Raw genomic sequence first — 17,678 nt, forward strand, 5'->3', positions numbered from 1 at the left:
ATCTAACAGAGATTTCTCTCAAAATCGGTTTCCAGCAGCCCATATGCTGGCGGCGGCCGAAGCTGCCCAGTCGTTCTCATCGTAAGGTGGTGTAGGCCACTTGTGAGGGTCTCGGCTCTTCTTGAGGTCAAGCGGCTTTGGAGCAACGGGCTCTTGGTTGTCGCCAAAGAGAACCTGGTTGCCACTGGCCGAGGGCGAAGGAGTAGGGTACGGGTTGGACAATCCTACGTTGCTCACGGACTGCCTCAGACCGGGTTTACCATCCTTTTCTAGCCGCTTCATCGCTCGATGTGTTGAATTGAGGACTTCATCGAGAAGCTCGTCTTCCTCATTTGGATCATCGTACTGGGGAACGCCATGGCCAGCTTGAGCTCGTCGTGTCCTGCTCGAAATGGGCCCACCGGTGCCACGCGCCGCCCCGATCAGATTATCGACGGAGCGGGGCTGGTGCTGAGGAAGGGAGTGATGTCGCTTTAGCGTGCTACTGGGAGTGGTCACCATGTGAGTAGGTGGCATCGGGGCCTGTGGTTGATCGGAGTGCTGACCATCTCGCATGGCTCTGTCCAAGGAGTCGTAGTTGTCAATCTTGGCGGGGACCGGCGGTTGTTGGTCAATTACCATGGATGACCGATTGCTAGCCCACGGTCCGCAGCCAGCCTGGGCCTCAATATCGTCGTAGTTTGGGGACACAGGCGTTTGGTGTCTACCGGAAAACCTCCGTGCGCGTTTCCTTAAATGCGAGAAGAAGCTTTCCTTGTGAGCACTGGGAGGCGAGGCAAGGCCCGAGGTCCCATTCAGAGCCCGTTCCGCCTGCTGGCGATGGATCTCGGCGTAGTTATTCGTGCTTGATGCGACAGAGAGTTGGCGGCCAATCTTCTTGGCGGCCTTCTCGTCCAAATGAGCTTGCCTTGCGTGTGCGTCGTTGTAGGACGGGTTTCGGTTAGAGGCTTGAGCTGTCACGGTATCTGACATGGGTGAAATGGGCTTGATCGACGGCAGGATTGGCATCGGGGCAACGTTCGAAGGGCCGTTGTTCCACGTCGTTCGCTTGCTATTTGGTGGCCGAGTCTTGCTCGCGGAAATCTCGCTAGACGTATTAGAGTGCACCGGAGGTGGCCTTGATGTAATTGGCGCCGCTTCTTTCGGGCTGGCCTGAACGACTGGTGTGGGCTCCGTGCTTTCGGAACGACCGATGAGCGACTTCCTGAACCATGAAGGCTTGGAAGATGTAGGCGTTGAGGTCGCTGATTCCTTACCGCGTCCAATGTCTGATTGCTTTCGACCGAGTATCTTCGATGCGGATGACCTTGGCCGCAAGGGATCTACTGCATCAGCAAAGTACTCGTGTGCGAGAGCCTGCGTTGACGTTGGGCGGCTCTTGGGATCCCACATCAGACACCAAGTTACAAAATGGGCGAGGGACGCTGGCCATTGTGGCTGCTGCAGTATCGTGTCCATCGCGTGGGGGGCCATCTTCGGGAATGAGAATCCAAGTTTGCCGGCGAGGCGTGTTCCTTCTCTCCAATCCCCGCCACCTACCCGAGCTCCGGCCTTGTTGTACCAGTTGCCGGGGCTTCCCATGATTTCACAGACGCGCCATACCTGGTCAACTTCGTTTCCTCCGGGGAACAAAGGTTTTAACGTCGCCACTTCCACGGCCATAGCACCCACTGCCCAAATGTCAACTGGTGCGGAGTACTCGCCGGCCCGAAGAAGCACTTCGGGAGCACGGTACCATCTTGTTGAAACGTATGTTGTGTAAGGCAATTTCGAGTGTGTCTCGCGAGCCAGACCGAAATCTGCGATCTTTACTGTGTAAGTCGGAGGCGTTGAGGGCGGTGTCACCAGAGCTGAGTAACGTCGGAAAGAGTTACTCGAATCTTGGTGGGCGGACGTTGACACCAGGATGTTCTCGGGCTTAATGTCACGGTGGAAGAAATGGTGAGCGTGGATGTGCTCCAAACCTTGCATGATCTGGAACAGAACGCTTTTCACGCTGGAATTGTCGAGGGCCTTGTGATCCCGTGCCTTCATCAGTTGGTACAGGTTCCCTTCCATATACTCCATGGCGATATGGAGCTTCTTGGTGAAGGGGTCCAGAAAGATGTCCAGTGCAGGAACCAGGTGAACGTGGGCCGGTAGCGTCCGTAGGAATACCACTTCACGGAGCTCGAGGCAGGGGCTGAAAGACTCAAAGGTCTTCTTCATAGTCTTGATAGCAATCTGGTTCACCGGGTTAGTCGTAACGTTTAAACACCCGCGGAATGTCGAGAATAGTATAGCATACCACTGTTCCCCGTCGGGCCACACTGGCGCCGGCGGTTCGGATCCGGGCCAAGACAACGCTTCCGAAACTGCCGTCGCCAATTTCCTTCAGCACCTCGAACCGATCCTCCAGGGCCATTCCTGCTGAGCTCTGGGATGTATGAGACCCCCGATGGGTCAAATCATGTGCCACCGTCATTGTGGTAACCGGCGACGAATTCTATAGCTGTGTGCCGCGGAGGGCGGTGTTGAAACGAGGACCGACAATACGAGTTGGGATAGCGGCGGGCGAGGTAGAAGGGCAGCGGCTGTCCTTCTCCACGCTTTCGATTTCTCGAGTAGCTCTATGACAGAGCTTCGGTGACGAAGCGTTGCATTCAGTTTCGAGATCGAGAGGTCAGGTATTATGGTTCACAGCAAACCAGAATGGGCCAGGAGTCGTCCGAGTAGATGTAACGGTGGTGTTGTATGTCTTCGAACGTTGGCAACCAGGACAAGGTGACTAAAGTAAAGAAACCCGAGATAATGACAGTAAGGAGAGGAAACGAGCAGGATCTCTTTTGATTAAGACGGTGAATTAGGGGACCAGGGGAGGAGAGAGGATGGGACCGGATTGTCGGGGTGCGGGTCTTGGTCTGTGATGCTATGCTGGGCAGCAGAGCTTCTGGAAATATTGCGGTCCCTGCTTAGCGCACCAGATGCTGGTCCGGGAGAAAGATCCTGGGTGATACGATACTCGACCACGCGGAAATCGGAGCATAGATGTTCGAGCGCAATTATTGGAAAGAAAAAAAAATGAGTGAACAAGGTGAGTAAAGTAATCCGTTTTTTTTCTTATGTTTCTGGTAATATGGCTTCTCCGTAAGAGCGGTGGATTGCGATCCAATCCTGGAGATCGCGGTTTAAATGCGAGAGGATGGATACGCGACAGCAGTGGTGTACGTGCAGCTGCGGTAGCTGAAGGGAGAGTAGTTGCAGGAATAAAAGGGAGAGCAAACCCGAAGAAAAAGCACAAGCATCAGAAAGCACCACAACGAAGGACAGGACGATGATTGCCGATTACTCGACAAGTCGATACCCTCGGGAGTGTACTTCTTGTCCTCTTTGGTTTCGAGTTGGAGCTAAAGAAAATAGGTGTAATGAGAGGAGAGAGTGTGATGAGATGAGCAATGCCTGCCAGCGAAGGGGGGCATCCAGCAAGAAGCAGTCATGAGATTTAGTTGCGTTGCTAGATTGATTTCAGAAATGTTTGGGGGGGAGACAGTGTACCTCGCCCAGCATGAACAGAGTTCCTGGGGTGGGATAGGAGACAATCTCGCTAGTGCCTCGGGGCAGAGAAAAAGGTCTTGCCTCTTGCTTGGTCTAAGAAAGGCCCCAATTCCAATTTGGGCGTCTGGGAACCGCGACCAGCTTCTGACCAGGGGTTCAAGGGATGGTGGCAGGGTTGGGATTGGCATCTAATGGGGGGACGGCGGCGAGGGATGGGCCAGAAATGAGCTCCCACTGTGACTTGACCTGGGTCCGGTTACAACTCGAGCGGATGGGTTTTTGCTTGTCAATTATTACTTTTATTAGTTTAATTACCCGTCTTGTCGACGGGTACTTGTAGTCGGTACTCTGCTCTGCTGCCAAATTCCGCTGCTGTTCCTGTCCTGTGTTCCTGTCCCTGTTTTTTTCTTCTTCTGTGCTTTTTGTAGTGGGGTGCCCTGTATGTCTGGAACTATGGGACTTTTCGTTCCGTGGGCTGAAAAATAGGTAGGAATGTACCTCTTACTCGTCACTTTTGAGAGACTGTGCTGTACTGTGTTTTTGCTACTGAATTGATCGATTGATAACGCACCCTCGGTATCAATGATAAGAATCACGATAATGATGATGATGGCAATGCTGCTGCTGCTGTTGATGGTGCATGCTGACGATGATGCTGGGTGTGCCACTCGCAAAATGTCGAAATATCAGGTGCCACCTGATTAAAGTGCCTACATGACCAAATAACCTTAGCCACGCCCTAATGTACTTGATGTAGGCACGTTAGGGAACGAAGCGTTCCTGGCCTGATGCCTGGCTGTTGGCTTGATTAACTCATTAACTCCCGTCAAGCGTCCTGGTCGAACAAACCCAAAGCACTTCGAAAGGCTCGGCACGTTGACGGCACAATGGACTGCCCATGACCAGCGAAAGGGACCAACGTCTGGTTCCTCCAATCGAACTCTGCTTTGATTGGCGGTGGAGTATACCGATACGGAAAAACTGATGTGACAGAAGACAGGCAAAACAACAGATGCATTCGCACTGTCCCCAGGCACCGCTCCCACGTTTCTGGTCGATCAAGGTACGGCCTCCTTCGTACCTGACATTGGCTGACAGGGCTAGCTTGCTGGAAAGCTGCCAGGGCCGCCAGGGCGCCAGGGGGGGAAGCCGGTAGGCATTTGGGCGCAACAAGCAGAAAAGCATAAAACACGGGCCCCTCCTTTTTATGCTATGTATGTAGTCAAGATGCGTGTGGTGTGTGTCAGTGTGCGTGTGCATACATGATGTGGTGGTGTGGTCCGTCTGGTCTGGTCTTGGAGAAAACGTCGTCATCGCCCCCAGGCGCGGTCGTCCAACTTGCAGCGCGCAGTAATCAGGTATATAAAGAGGCGTAAACAAGCCACCGCCGGCCCTTTAATGGCGAGTTTGTCGCATCCATAACGGCAAAAGAAAAACACAGCGCAGCTTACGAGGGCCTACCCAGTAGAAACGTTGTTCGGCATGACGGATCCGTATGCATCTTGTTTCTCGATCAATGCCAGCGCATAAGATCTTCCTGCACTTGTGTAAAGTAGATAAAGTGTGAGCGCGCCAACCCACCCCCAGCAGGCCCGGCCCAGACAGCACAGAGCACCAAGAGCCCATTGCCCAGAGTTTGGGACGAATAGGCGTTTGATGGCTCCGACGTGGGCTTCAGCACACAGCGACATGACGCCTCGGCTACTGGTTCCTTTGTCTCCAGCCTGTTTTTGATACCACTGGCGAAAACAGATGTGTCGTTCTCTAGCTGTGATCAAGCAGGTCGTGGTCGGCGATTGGCACAGCTAGTCAGTCTGCTCCCGTGCTGCCTTGCCGGCCCCCCGGTGGCAGATTGACGATAGACAGACGAGTCCCATTAGGGTGTAGGTGATGCTTTTAGCCTTAGTAATAGTTCAGAGTTCGTAAGCGCTTCTTGATACAGCGTTGGACGGCAAGCTTCCCCGGAGGAGGATTGACTCTCAATGCGAAAGCGCGCACGGGTTACATGGTGTTTCAATAGTACAGAGCGGCCGTCGCAACGGGCTACATAAGTAACAATGGGCCCTTGAAGCTTGATGCATACCACATAATTCTGCCACAGACTGATACGGGCAGGAGGCAGATATGATAGTAGTACCTAGCAGAAAAGGGGGAGGTCCGTGACCGAGCAAAGGCCACCGGAAAGCTCGTCCCGTCGACGCCATCCTGAACGACTGGCATTTGGTGGATGATGGTGAGGAGGCAATTTTTTCTTTCACGAGTCGTGACATCAATGGCCCGGTGTCTGGAGATGTTTGTTTGTTGTGACTGGGTGATGGATGATATTGGGCATGACAGTATGCTGAACCGGCTTCTTCTACTGTACTGGACGCCGGTACAATCACCATGTATCTCCCGAGGCAGACCCAACATTGCGGATTCCGAAGTTGAGTCTTTGCCCCTTTAGCCCTTTCGCAAGTTTTGCAGGTTCGAAAACGGACATGGCTCAAGTAAGCAAGCCGGAACAGCGGGGCTAGGCAAGATTAGGCACAGGGGTAACGTCCCGTATAGGCAACCGTGCCGCTCAACGGTACCGGCGACATCTCAGGCTTGTGTCTCCACGCCCAACCTGCCCCTCCATGGCAGCATGCCTCTTGTACTGGCGACTTTGCCAGGCTTGCACAGATGGAGCCGACCAGTCGAGATTGGCATCCAGATTCGGGATCTCGCAAACCTGCAAATCTGCATGCACTTTACGACCATCCGTCTGCAGCATATCTCACGATATTTCCTGGTGACTTCAACAAGAAAGAGTATGCACGACTCCTTGAGCTGCCCAATCCTATCACGGCCGGGCATGCCTGTCAGTGTCAACTTTGCACGCCTCATCAGGACCTACGACCCACGGGCAAGCTGGCGGTTTCCCACCGTTGTCACACTACTGGTATACGTGGGCAACACACGCACCAAGTGCAGTGCCATCCGCACAAAGCATCTCAGGACCCCTCACTGGAGTGGCTGGTCATGGGAGGCAGAAAAAGGGTCAATGTCCTTCCGACATCTGACTAACCCTAAGGCGATATGGGGAAGGGTGTTCATGGTGAACAGCGCGTCGCCCTACCACCCGTTCGCTCTAAGATGGTCGAGCTGATAACATGGCCTACCCAGCATGTATTGGCTACCCTGGGGTGAGTTTGGCGCTTACATGATCGTTCTTCACTCAGAACCTTAAACACTCCTCAAGGTGCACTATTTGATGCTGGCCAGCTTGGTCTATTCACCGGGAAGGACTATTGCTGCCGAGACCATTATTACACGTCATGCCCGAGACAGGCTGGCTCCCGAAGATGGGCCTCGCTGCCTGGCTATGTGCAGCATGCGATACTGCCACCAACGATTTCCCTGGTCGGCCTGCTCCTCCTGTTCCACCAGCCTGTATCGCGACTAAGAGCAAGAAGCAAGTGCGTAGGAGCGGTCTCCGGTATCTCGATCGTTGCACATGCCACACGTGATGGCCAGGGCACGAAACTTCTGGCATGACGACTCGTGCATACAGGAGGAGCAAGCCGGAGTCGCCTAGGGACTACCAGATTCTGACTCTTGATGGTGGAGATATCTCCCATGAAGGCTTGCAGCTACATATGAGCCCCCGCGCGCCTCAGATCTGTCAAGGGCCCAGGCTCAGGCCCTGCACCTCTTTTGCTTACTTTGATGGCGGGCGTGCGACGGTAGTAGCCGACGTGCCATAAGAAAGCTGCCATACTCGAAGTCCATGCAAGTGCTGACTGGATGCCGCCGATGCCGCCTCTATCTCGGTATATATCTCCGATGGTACGCAACTCGTCTGTAATTCCGCCATGGGCTGCTCGACTTCACGGTTGATATGCCTACCGCAGCTCCAACGATCTAGATTCCAACGTCAACGTCTTATCCCTCCAAGTGAGCTCATGGAAAGACTTGTTCTTAGCTATCAAGTGACAACATCCATTGACTTTGGTCGTAGGCGAAGACCAGGTTTTTGGTGTTCAGCCATGGCAAGAGCGGGCTCAAGATGGATAACAGTGCGTAGGCTGTGTGTGCCCTTGGCGATTTTATGGCAGGAACGTTTGATTGTTAGTATGGACTCCGTATTGAGTAAGAGTATATCCTCGTGGCAATCCTCAATGGTTTAATCCTAGTGACCCGATGGTTGCTACCTTGTGGTTGCAGAAACGTTGAATGAATGGAAGATTACCTAATCTGCAGCTACCTGGGTAGGTACGTACATGTAATTCGCAATGAAACTGATGGGAATCCCGAGCGGTCGTGCTGGTAGGTCTGATTCACGTTCTCCAAATTTAGCCGGCCAAGCACGTCGCGCGCGTCCCAGCTGATTTCGGGAAACGCGTGTGTGGATTCATTGCTACACCTATCAGGGTCTCATCACTTGATGAATCTGACTCAACTTCCATGCACTGTAACTTGAGGGCTTCCCGACGAACCCAGCTGCCCAGATTGCATGAGGGGGCGGTTCCTGATCTCAGCTTATCATATGCAAAGCATAGTGTGTCTTGTCGAATAAGCTGAGATGTGCAAAGCTTTGACAAGCTCCAGTCACAAGTCTGGGCTGCAGTGCACGCTAAACATAGCAGTAGGTAGTAGTAGATGTGTCTTTTGGTGTGTGCATGCCCATAGTCTAATGTGGGCAGTGCTTCGTGGTTTGTTACCAACTTCGTGGGCGCCCGGATCTTGCCTACATCGGCACAGGTGGGCTTGGGAGTCCCGTGTTTATCGATCCAGGGTTGGAGTAGTCGGTACCGTAGGGAGGCCGTTGTTGGTTGCGTACTGCAAATAATTCCGTCCATGCTCCTGAGCTATCCGCATTGATTTGTTGCGAGTCGGGATGGCATGATGATGGCAAACAAAGGCGTGGATTGGGCGCTGGCGCGTCTTGCGGCATTGGGTGGGGCCCAGGTGAGCCACTGAGACAGAGTGGTTATGCGTTTTCTGTCTGGAGGAGATGCACCCACTGATTGGCGATCCGTCGACAACTCGGCATGCTTGATACGATGCCTAACTCGCGTTTTCGGGGGCTGGGCCATGGGTATCGCGTAGGTGCGTAGCAACCTGAGAGGATGCCAGAGCAACAGCACGGTGTTTTCCTTCCAGAAGGCCATAACCCATGATCTTATAACCCCCTAGTTTGCCACCCAGTGGATGGATCCAATAGCATGAGCATTGAAGCGGGCGGGCGGCTGGGCACTGGGTGGGCCATCTCGCTCTCAGCTATGGGCTTTCTGCGTGGTGTGGAATACACCGAGACGGAGACATCTGTTTGCCATGCGCAGGACCATGCGCAGAAGATGCTGTACCGGACCAGCAACTCCTTCGGGCCCCTCCAAATACTGAATGCAGATCATAAGACTCTCATCAAGAGCGCCATGGTCAGCAGGTGCAGGTTTGAGCTACGCATTGAGAGAGTTCAATGCTTTTTCGGATGGACCCTGAAAGTTTGCTCAACTCGACTAGGCTGGCCTGCTAACCTTACCGAATATAGGATGACAGGTCTACCCTTGAAATCATCGCGCATATCTGCCCCGGCATAAGTCGGTTTCGAGGTATGTGTTTCGGCTGCCAGCCACATAGAATTTCCCAGACGGGGCATCAATTCCTCACTCATCCGCACTTAGCACTCGTTATTGCTATACCTAGAATGCTCCTTAAGCCTGTCCCCACTGATGAAACGAGGCTTCCCAAGCGTGCTCGGCGCCTTTCAGCCTGTCGAACAGCTAGCTTCTGGGCAGCCGGCTCCCCGGGTGTCACCAGGGTATATGTTGCTGGGCGTGCTCTGCTATACGGACAATGCTCTATGTACACCTGTCACGTGGTGTCAATACTTCTTTCTGTTGGGGAGGCTTATACACGTGATACCTGCGAACCCCATTCGACTCCAGTTCTCTGGACAAGGCGGTGTTCATTGACCGCCATTAGTCGAGGCGAACGCATTGATCTGGTCTGATGCCTGCTAGTTGCCAGATTCTAGTTGGCTGATCTCTCCGGTGAGCCTGGTCGAATGTGTTTTCGTTGGGACGAACGGGTGGCGGTCGCCATCTCTGCTCCAGTCAGAATAGAGCAGCACGAGATTGCCGTGTCGACGACGACGAGCCATCGTAAAGACACCATAGTCTGCGGGACCGGCATCGGTCGGGTCGAAGGAAGCTCGAGCACGACTCCCGGGGACTAGTGTGCCGCTAGTTAGGACTTCTCTATCGCATGAACCAGTGTGGATGAGGTTCGGATCCGAGCCGATGCCCCTTGGTTGACCCTATACTTTTCGAGGGTGGATCCCCTTTTGACAGCTGCTTCCGGGGTGGCCAGGTGAGCAGTAGTCGAGGTTGATGGACGAAGCTGGACTGCGCAGACTTTGTCCTATGCTGTTCCATCTCGTCCAACTCGGTTTCCTCTGTGGTGCAATAGGACCGCAAGGCACGTGTACACATTCTACAGTCTGCTTTATCGGCAATAATTCTGATCACCCCGGATGCTGGAAGGCAAGGTGAGGTCGGTGTATGTTGCTGCCCCAAAGTCTGTGCTAGCCAATGCATGGGGTCGCTGCAGACATCCTCTTTTGGGGGCTCGAGTGCGTCTGGTAACTGGCAGGCCATGACTAAGCTTTGATATGTTTAAAGGCCTTGAGGGCGATGATATATTACAGTGATGAGGCTGAATGGCAGTCTTGGGACAATTATACATATCTATATGTCCATTGCGCGAGATGCCCCAATCGACCGGTTACTGATCTCTTCATCGAATCTCTTCATTACAACAACTGCCCGTGCTGGAGTAAAGACCTAAATAGGATGCCTCCAAGGCTTGTAACTTTCAATGTCACGAGGCAGTCGTGGTGATGATATATGATATCACTCAAACATTGGTGTGCCCTGGAACGAGTTTGAGGGGCTGATCGAGCTACTCAACAATGGATGATCTCCTCGAATGATTTGGCAAACTTCGTCCTAGAGACGAGAACGTAGGATTTGGTTGAGCAGCGACGCTTCTTACATATTCTCCATGTCTCTCGGCTTTATGTGGCTGCATGTACGTAGATAGGTATGTTCGGACAAAGAACATGTCTTGCAAGTTAATACTCACGATGTACCCCTACCTACAAACAGGCAGGCGTGTTTACTCCCGCGGATAAGGAATAAGAGAAATCAGCACTTAGAGCTGTGCTACTTATGAAGTAAGGATGTTTCGCCATGTTGCCGGGGATGTGACGCGTTGCTTAAGGGTTTCTCTGGCCAAAGCACAACTGCAGTGCGCCATGAGAGAAGGATTCCTCCCATAGGCTACGACTTTCACCTCAAGCAGGTAGGTATACTTCAGCGATTGTTCCAGGAGGTTACTTAAGTCAAACATGGAACAATTCAGACGTGCACTAACATAGTTCTCTACAAGGTAGGTAGAGAGAAGATGTTACTACCTGCTGGTACAGAAGCGAGCATGAACATGAGTCCATACCGCGGGTAGGCAGTTGCCATTCATGTTATTTGACAACAGGCCTCTTTTGCCTTGTCTGGGTACTTGCCTATTGAAGGATGTATATAGATTAGGTACATGTCACGTAGTCAAACAGAAGCTTCCCCGCATCCGCGGCCGTTTGTAAGTGTTTGTGGTTGTCTGCCAGGCGCTTTCCGCAATGCCTGAAAACATTGAAACATTGAAGGCAAGCTCGCGCGCCAACGCCAGATACTAAATCCCATCATCCAGCCTCCGACCTTTCTGTTAACCCACATCTTACCTAATTCTCTCTGAGATTTCAGTAGGGACAGTCACCAAGGACTTCCAACAACCTTGTCGACAGGCCGATATCGATTTTCTGGCTGGGCAAGCCATCCAATGGGACAAGAGCTCTGCACGAACCAACATCCCATCTAGTCTCTGTTATTACCAATATTCAACCGCTGGATATCTTCCGTGTTGAGGAACCGCATATTTGGCGTCTTCAGTCGGCACCTGCCAGACTACTAACACCTGAGGTAAGCATACCGTTTCTTGTAAGTGTCAAGTCGTTCCTCCTGACTTTCCATCCTCAAGCAACCAGTCGGTCTTTCGAGTCCTCCGCCAGCTTTGCAACAGGCATCAGGCAGGTCAGAGTGATATCCGCGAATAAGTAAGTACAAGTCAGCCGCCCCTACCTACCTACCTCGTTCTTGGCATAAATCACCAATCCGCCCTTCACCTACCTCATCTTTGACCTCAGCCTTTTTCCATACTTCTCCCTTGCCACGTGGTGGAAGTAAGCTTTACCTCAAAAAACCAAGGCATTCTGTTCCTTCCATTTTGCTCAGCTTGCACGAAATAGTTTCCATCCTCAACTGGGCCGTGATAGGTTGGGGGTTCTACAAGCAAACCAATCTTATCATCATAAATCAACACCCCCCATACCTTCCCCTTCGCCTCTCTAACCACCTCAACAGGCATCGACCCAGAAGGCAACCGCGCCAATCTCTTTCTCGTTATTTCGCCAGAGGAAAATGAAGAGAAACTAGCTGGTTCCATTCAATCCCTGCAACGTTTCCTGCCCACAGGTGTGTATGATGCTCTCCCTTCCCTGAGTCTTTTCGTATCTCGAAAGCATCACCAATACATCATCTCAGTTCTGCACGTACACCTATTTGTCCATATTCTTGGCTGCAAATGATGCTACTGCCCAATTCCCACTGCGTTCAAACACGTCTCTACCAACAAGTTGCCCTGGGAAACCGACCGTAAATCACCTTCACGCACACACAACAATTTCCTTGCGCAACATCACAGTGGGATCTGTCTCCAAGTCACTTGCCAATCTAACAACTCATTCGTGTTTCTAGTTCGCAACCTTCACAGTTCGACCAGACAACATCACGAGGAATCCCCGGGCAAGATGTCTACAGTACGGTAAGTACAAGTTTCCCACATACAACTTCGCAATCACTAACTGTACCCATCAGTGACGAGGTACTGCCCAAGAAGTAAGTTTTCAAATCTCGAGCACAGCTCATTTAGCGACGGAAGGTACTGATATCACAGGCTATGGTGCTATATGGGCGGACATTGGCAGGTTCGAGAGAGATTCTCGAACAACCAGAAAGCCAAGTACCAGAATGCCTTGAGACGCCCCCGACAGCCTTTCAACAACAAGGATCTCAAGGCATTGAACATGGTCTGTCAGGTTCACTCGGGTCAGCCTGTCGTTGAGTTCAAGTGCCATGGTCCTTGTTCGCTGTACAAGCACAGAGACAAGTTCAGCAAAAATCAGCGCCGTAACAAACTCCGCGTAAGTCTGTTACTTTTTATACAACCACCAGAGACTAACGCTTCGATACAGTGGTGCTTGGAGTGCGTCGCGTGGCGTAGCCAGTTTGACATCGGTGACGTTCCAGTCGCACACCCGAATGAGGATCTGTCTCAGGCCGATCTTGCTGGTGATCCAGCTGATACGCATAATGAGAGAGACATACTGGATGCGTACCCCTTCGATTTTGTCCCGGATGATGACATCCAGGACGATGATCTTGGTGGTGCTGATGACATGGACTCGGATGTTGAAGACGATGAGTATCCAGGTGCTGCAACATCATTCCACGGATACTCTGATGACAGTGGCGGCGACGATGACGACTACTACGAGGTTCGTCAAATATCATCTACCCCCAGAAATTCTTCTGTGAGACTCTCATACTGACCAAAGTCTAGACCCCCATCTTGCCGGCCAAGAAAGCCAGTCGTGGCCAACAGAGTCGAGCTGACATTGGCCAACGTCTAAGCAGCATGAGCATTCGCGACTCTTCTAGCATCGCCACCTCTACCGTCCCAAGCAGACAGGTGACGGCCACCCGAACAACTGCAGGCAACACTCCTAACCGACAACCCAGCGCCAACATCACCTCTGTTGGAAAGGGTACATCGTCAAAACAGAGCCTGTCAACCACTGACACTAACCGCACTGCACAAGCCAGCACACCTACGTTTGCTGGTTGCACCCCGGGCTTTGTACCACCCCACCTGCAGCAGGCAGCTCGTTCGGGCAATGGCGGATATTCCAGCGCCACTGGAACCGCCTCAGTTGTATCAAGCGACTCGCGTGCAGGTATCAACAATGCCTCCATGTACTCGACCGTTGCTTCAAGAAAGGGATCGGGCGCCATGAGATCCTCTGGAGGACCGACCAGTACAGCTGGAACGACACAGACTGGCGGTACTGGCACAAACATCAGACGTCGACCTGACCGGAACGGATGGGCTCGCCCTGTGAGTACATCATCCATGAACGGTCATGACCACTTTTACTAATTATCAATAGGATATGCGCAGAACCTTTGACAAGCAAACTCAGTTTGCTACTTCTGGCGCCGATTACATCGAGACGCACGAAAGCGGCAGCGAGGACGAGATCTGAGGCCCATAGAAAGCACTATTCTCTAAGCTCAAAGAAGGAGACCTAGAGAAACACATAGCATGTACGATTGTTGTACCAACAGCGATTTCCTCAATCTCGGTAACTGGAGTGAAAATAATCACCCAAGATTTTCCATACAGATATGGTGAAGGTACCGTCAGGGTATCATAGACCTGAGACGAGACATCCAGAGTTCGTACGCTCTGAAATAACCATACAAATGGTCTATCAGGTTTACGGAGGAGATTCCGATAATCCAGCATGCCTCGCATGCATGTGCCCTTCATTGGGCATGTCGAGCCGTTCGTGAAGGGTTTCGACTCGGATCACTCATTGCGTTGCGTTAGACAGGTAGTTGACTAATGGATTTCCTTGACTGTTTCCTATATGTATCTGTCCCCGTCTCTCTCTCCCAGTGTGTCCCTGTTAGTTGCCAAAGCATGTAATAAAAAGTGAGGCATTCCTAAGTAACCCAGGAAGTTCAAGTCCATTACGGTTTGGCGGTCAGCTTGCATGGACACCCGAGACGCAGTAGTCAGTGAATGCGAGATGGCGTCTTTGAAATTCTCATACAAGCAAATTTGAATAATGTTGGAGCATCCTTTTAGCCTTGGAAAGTGCTCAGGTTGTTAACAACATAAAAGCTGGGAGGGTTAGGTACAACCACAGGGGGTTTTGAAGCAGAACTGGAACGAAAAGTTGCATAACGTTAACAGCCATGCAAGCAAGAGAACGCAGCAAACAGGCACGATGCATGGGAATTACTGGATTGTAACAATTTTGGTCCTGCACAACAAAAATGCTCTTTGTACGCTAGCCTCTGAAACAGTAAAATCGCCAGCATGGACTCATTACATCGTAACAATGTACCCCTCTACACATCCTTCATGATCTCATCAGGCTCCTCACAGTCACTATAAACAGGACAACCCTCTAGATACCCCAATCCGTGCTCCTTAAGCAGCATGTAGGCCATCTCTGCAGCCTTAGTCTGGACTTCCTCCTTCTTGAGCCCGCCATCCACATCCACCAGCAGCCTGTCCCCGACGTAGACTTTGCACGAGTAGGGGAGTGGAACGGCTGCGTCCGGATCTACACGCACTTTGTACCGCACCTTCTTGTCCCCGGCGATCTCCCCGAGCTGGTTCTTGGGGTGCCGAACGTCGACCTTGTCGCGGAGGAAGCGTTGGAGGTAGGGAATGATGCCCGCGCGCTCGGCGAGAGCGTGGCAGGCCTTCATGTCGCCCTTGTCGAGCCAGACGGCGCCCATGACGCTCTCGAACATGTCGGAGAAGAACTTGGGCGTGCTGAGGTGGGCCAGGAGGGTCCAGGGGTACGTCGGGGCCCGGTCGAGGGCGTCGCGGATGGCGCCGCGTTGTTGGGCGTGCCGATCCTCGATGGCGACCTGCAGCAGCGCAATCTCGCGCGAGTTGAAGCGCATGAACTTCCAAAAGGGCTCCTGGACCGTCACCTCGACGGGCACGTCGTCGACGAGCCTGCTCTCCTTGCGGGGGACCGTCCACTCCATGGCGACGAAGCCCAGGAGGTCCGCGTTGACGGACCCGGTGCGGAGGAGGTGCATGTCCTGCTCCGATAGGTCATTGCCCCATAGCTCGGTCACGACGACGTAGTCCAGGATGGCGTCCCCAAGGAACTCGAGGCGCTCCATGCTCGTCTCGGTCGAAGCTCCCACGCAGTACGAGGCGTGGGTAATAGCTGCGAGCAGGAGACTCTTGTTGGCAAACTTGTGGCCGATGAGCGTCTCTAAGGGCTCGAGGAATGGAGGTAGCGCCGGATTGTCGGGGATCTGCTGGCAGAGCATGAGGCGACTAGCCTCGAGGTCCAGCCAGCCTATCTCCTCTACGAAGAGGCGGATGCAACTGAGAGTCTTTTCCAGCCCTCCGTCCAGGTATGATACCCAGATTAAGGCTTCGACGACGTCGGCTAGGGTCTTCGTGGACATCCTGCGCTTTCCATTCACTTCTTCGGCGGAGGAAAAGTCTTCTACGCATTGCGGCTGCCACTTCTTGCCCGTGAAAGCCTTGGTCAGGATATATTTGTCCAGCCCATGTTTGATGGCGGCGCGGTACAAGCGCGAGTTGGAAACAATCAAGTCCTTCTTCTTTGACAAGTAACCCTCGGGGTAATACGGGTCTATATTATTGTTAGAGGTCATTATATATTGTACATGTCGAATGAAGGAGCGTGGAAGAAGGTGTATTGGGATGAGAGAAAAGGGAAATAGGGACGACATACGATGTGCCATAACATTGACAGCAGTCAAGAGTTTAAGGAGAGAGTCGCCCATAAACTCGAATTTCTCATAGCTAGTGGCCTCTCTAGCTTCTGGGGAGCTGATAGCCGTGATAACCCTGGCGTAATCTTTGATGTTGAGAGATTTCAGAGGTCCTTCGCAGAGCCTCTGAGCAACAAGATAAATTTCTAGTATATGCGTGATCGAAGGGATCAACGAGCCGAACTGCACGTTGGAGATGGGAGTTGTGTCGACTTTGCAGAAGGATAGAGGCCAGGCTGACCCGTAAGGCTTGACCGAAACAGCATCGCCAGTATCGGGGCTGGAGGGTATTACGTGGAGGAAGTCGCGGCGTTTGGGCCACTTCTTCAGAGCCAACCAAGGTTCCTCGCCCGTGTAATCTTTCAATTGATGCTTGTTCCTTTCTTTGACCAGGTCCTCGCATGGCCTAGATGGCAAGAACCTGTCATAGAAGTATGGAGCATCGTTGATATTGATTCTCACCAGGTAAGGGAACCCGCCATTCGCTGAAAGAGACATGTCCTGTGTGAATTGATGCCGGCCGAGGTCATTGACAGATACACTTCCTTGGTTCAACCTGAACTGAACAACATGTTGTCCGAAGTCCCTTGTCTTGAGGCGATAACCGTATGCCAGCTGGATGAAGGCTGTCGTTTGATCGTAATCGATATCACTGCTGTCAATCTCATAGGCATCGTCAGACTCTACCGTCCATGGTGTTGTGTCCCAGTAAATCTCGAAGTCTTGAACACCGTCGATTTTCACAGGGAGTATTGCGTCGAACTCATTCAATACTTCGCCACCCGGACCCCTAATCCTCATAGGGTGACAGTATAATCGTGAGTTCGACCACGACTTCGCAATTTCCGGCCAAGGATTCCATAAGTTATTGACTTCGATGATTGATGCTCGCGGATCAACTCCCCGAAGAAGCTCATGATCCTTAAGCGGCATCAAATAGTCATTGACGAGTTGAGCTTTGTAAAGAGCGACATACGCCTGGAAAGCAGCGTCTTTGAAAGCATTGATCTCTGAGACCCATGCGTTGGCACTCCGAACCCGACGCAACTTAGTGGGGAGTATTGGGGGCAGCACGACCGTGGCTCTTATCTGAGGCTGCCCTTTTGGTAGGTTTGTCTCTTCGCGAACATAGTATGGCCTTGTATCGATATATTGTCGAGAACCCAGTACTGCACAGAAGTGCTCCAAATGTGGTTTGCCATCGTCGAAGTCGAGTTGCGCGCCCGTTGTCGGAATGAAAAACGGGGCAACATAGGCCCCTTCTTCAACTGCATGCTCTAAAGCATCAAGTCGTCTCAGTTCACGCTGATCGTCTTCGTATTTCTTCTTCATATCTTCCTCAAGCCGCTGCCAGTCCATATGTCTTGCCGAGCCACCTTCCACGAGAATGACTAGCTTGGACTCCCTCATCCTGGCTCTGCCGCGTCTTTGTATGAAAGATTTGAGGTC

At 52.3% G+C, this 17,678-nt stretch overlaps 3 protein-coding genes across 3 annotated transcripts; 1 reads left to right on the forward strand and 2 right to left on the reverse strand.

Moving 5' to 3' along the window:
- Nucleotides 1-18: 18 nt before the first annotated feature.
- On the reverse strand, nt 19-2,464 carry PG985_009165 (Sporulation protein kinase p.t1.c1; the record flags this gene model as incomplete). The annotated part of the gene is made up of 2 exons (XM_066828933.1): nt 19-2,223; nt 2,288-2,464. The coding sequence occupies 2 exons, from the start codon at nt 2,462-2,464 to the stop codon at nt 19-21; spliced, it is 2,382 nt and encodes a 793-aa protein (XP_066683845.1).
- A 9,954-nt stretch (nt 2,465-12,418) lies between these two features.
- Nucleotides 12,419-13,933, forward strand: PG985_009166 (uncharacterized protein; the record flags this gene model as incomplete). The annotated part of the gene is made up of 6 exons (XM_066828934.1): nt 12,419-12,432; nt 12,486-12,506; nt 12,565-12,811; nt 12,863-13,165; nt 13,231-13,785; nt 13,838-13,933. The coding sequence occupies 6 exons, from the start codon at nt 12,419-12,421 to the stop codon at nt 13,931-13,933; spliced, it is 1,236 nt and encodes a 411-aa protein (XP_066683846.1).
- Nucleotides 13,934-14,807: 874 nt separating this feature from the next.
- PG985_009167 (Dicer-like protein 2) lies at nt 14,808-17,639 on the reverse strand (the record flags this gene model as incomplete). Its single annotated transcript, XM_066828935.1, has 2 exons — nt 14,808-16,087; nt 16,190-17,639. The coding sequence occupies 2 exons, from the start codon at nt 17,637-17,639 to the stop codon at nt 14,808-14,810; spliced, it is 2,730 nt and encodes a 909-aa protein (XP_066683847.1).
- Nucleotides 17,640-17,678: the final 39 nt, after the last annotated feature.

The sequence above is a fragment of the Apiospora marii genome, assembly GCF_038362585.1.
Source record: "Apiospora marii strain CBS 49790 chromosome Unknown utg000005l_segment0_segment0, whole genome shotgun sequence".
Lineage (NCBI taxonomy): Eukaryota > Fungi > Ascomycota > Sordariomycetes > Amphisphaeriales > Apiosporaceae > Apiospora > Apiospora marii.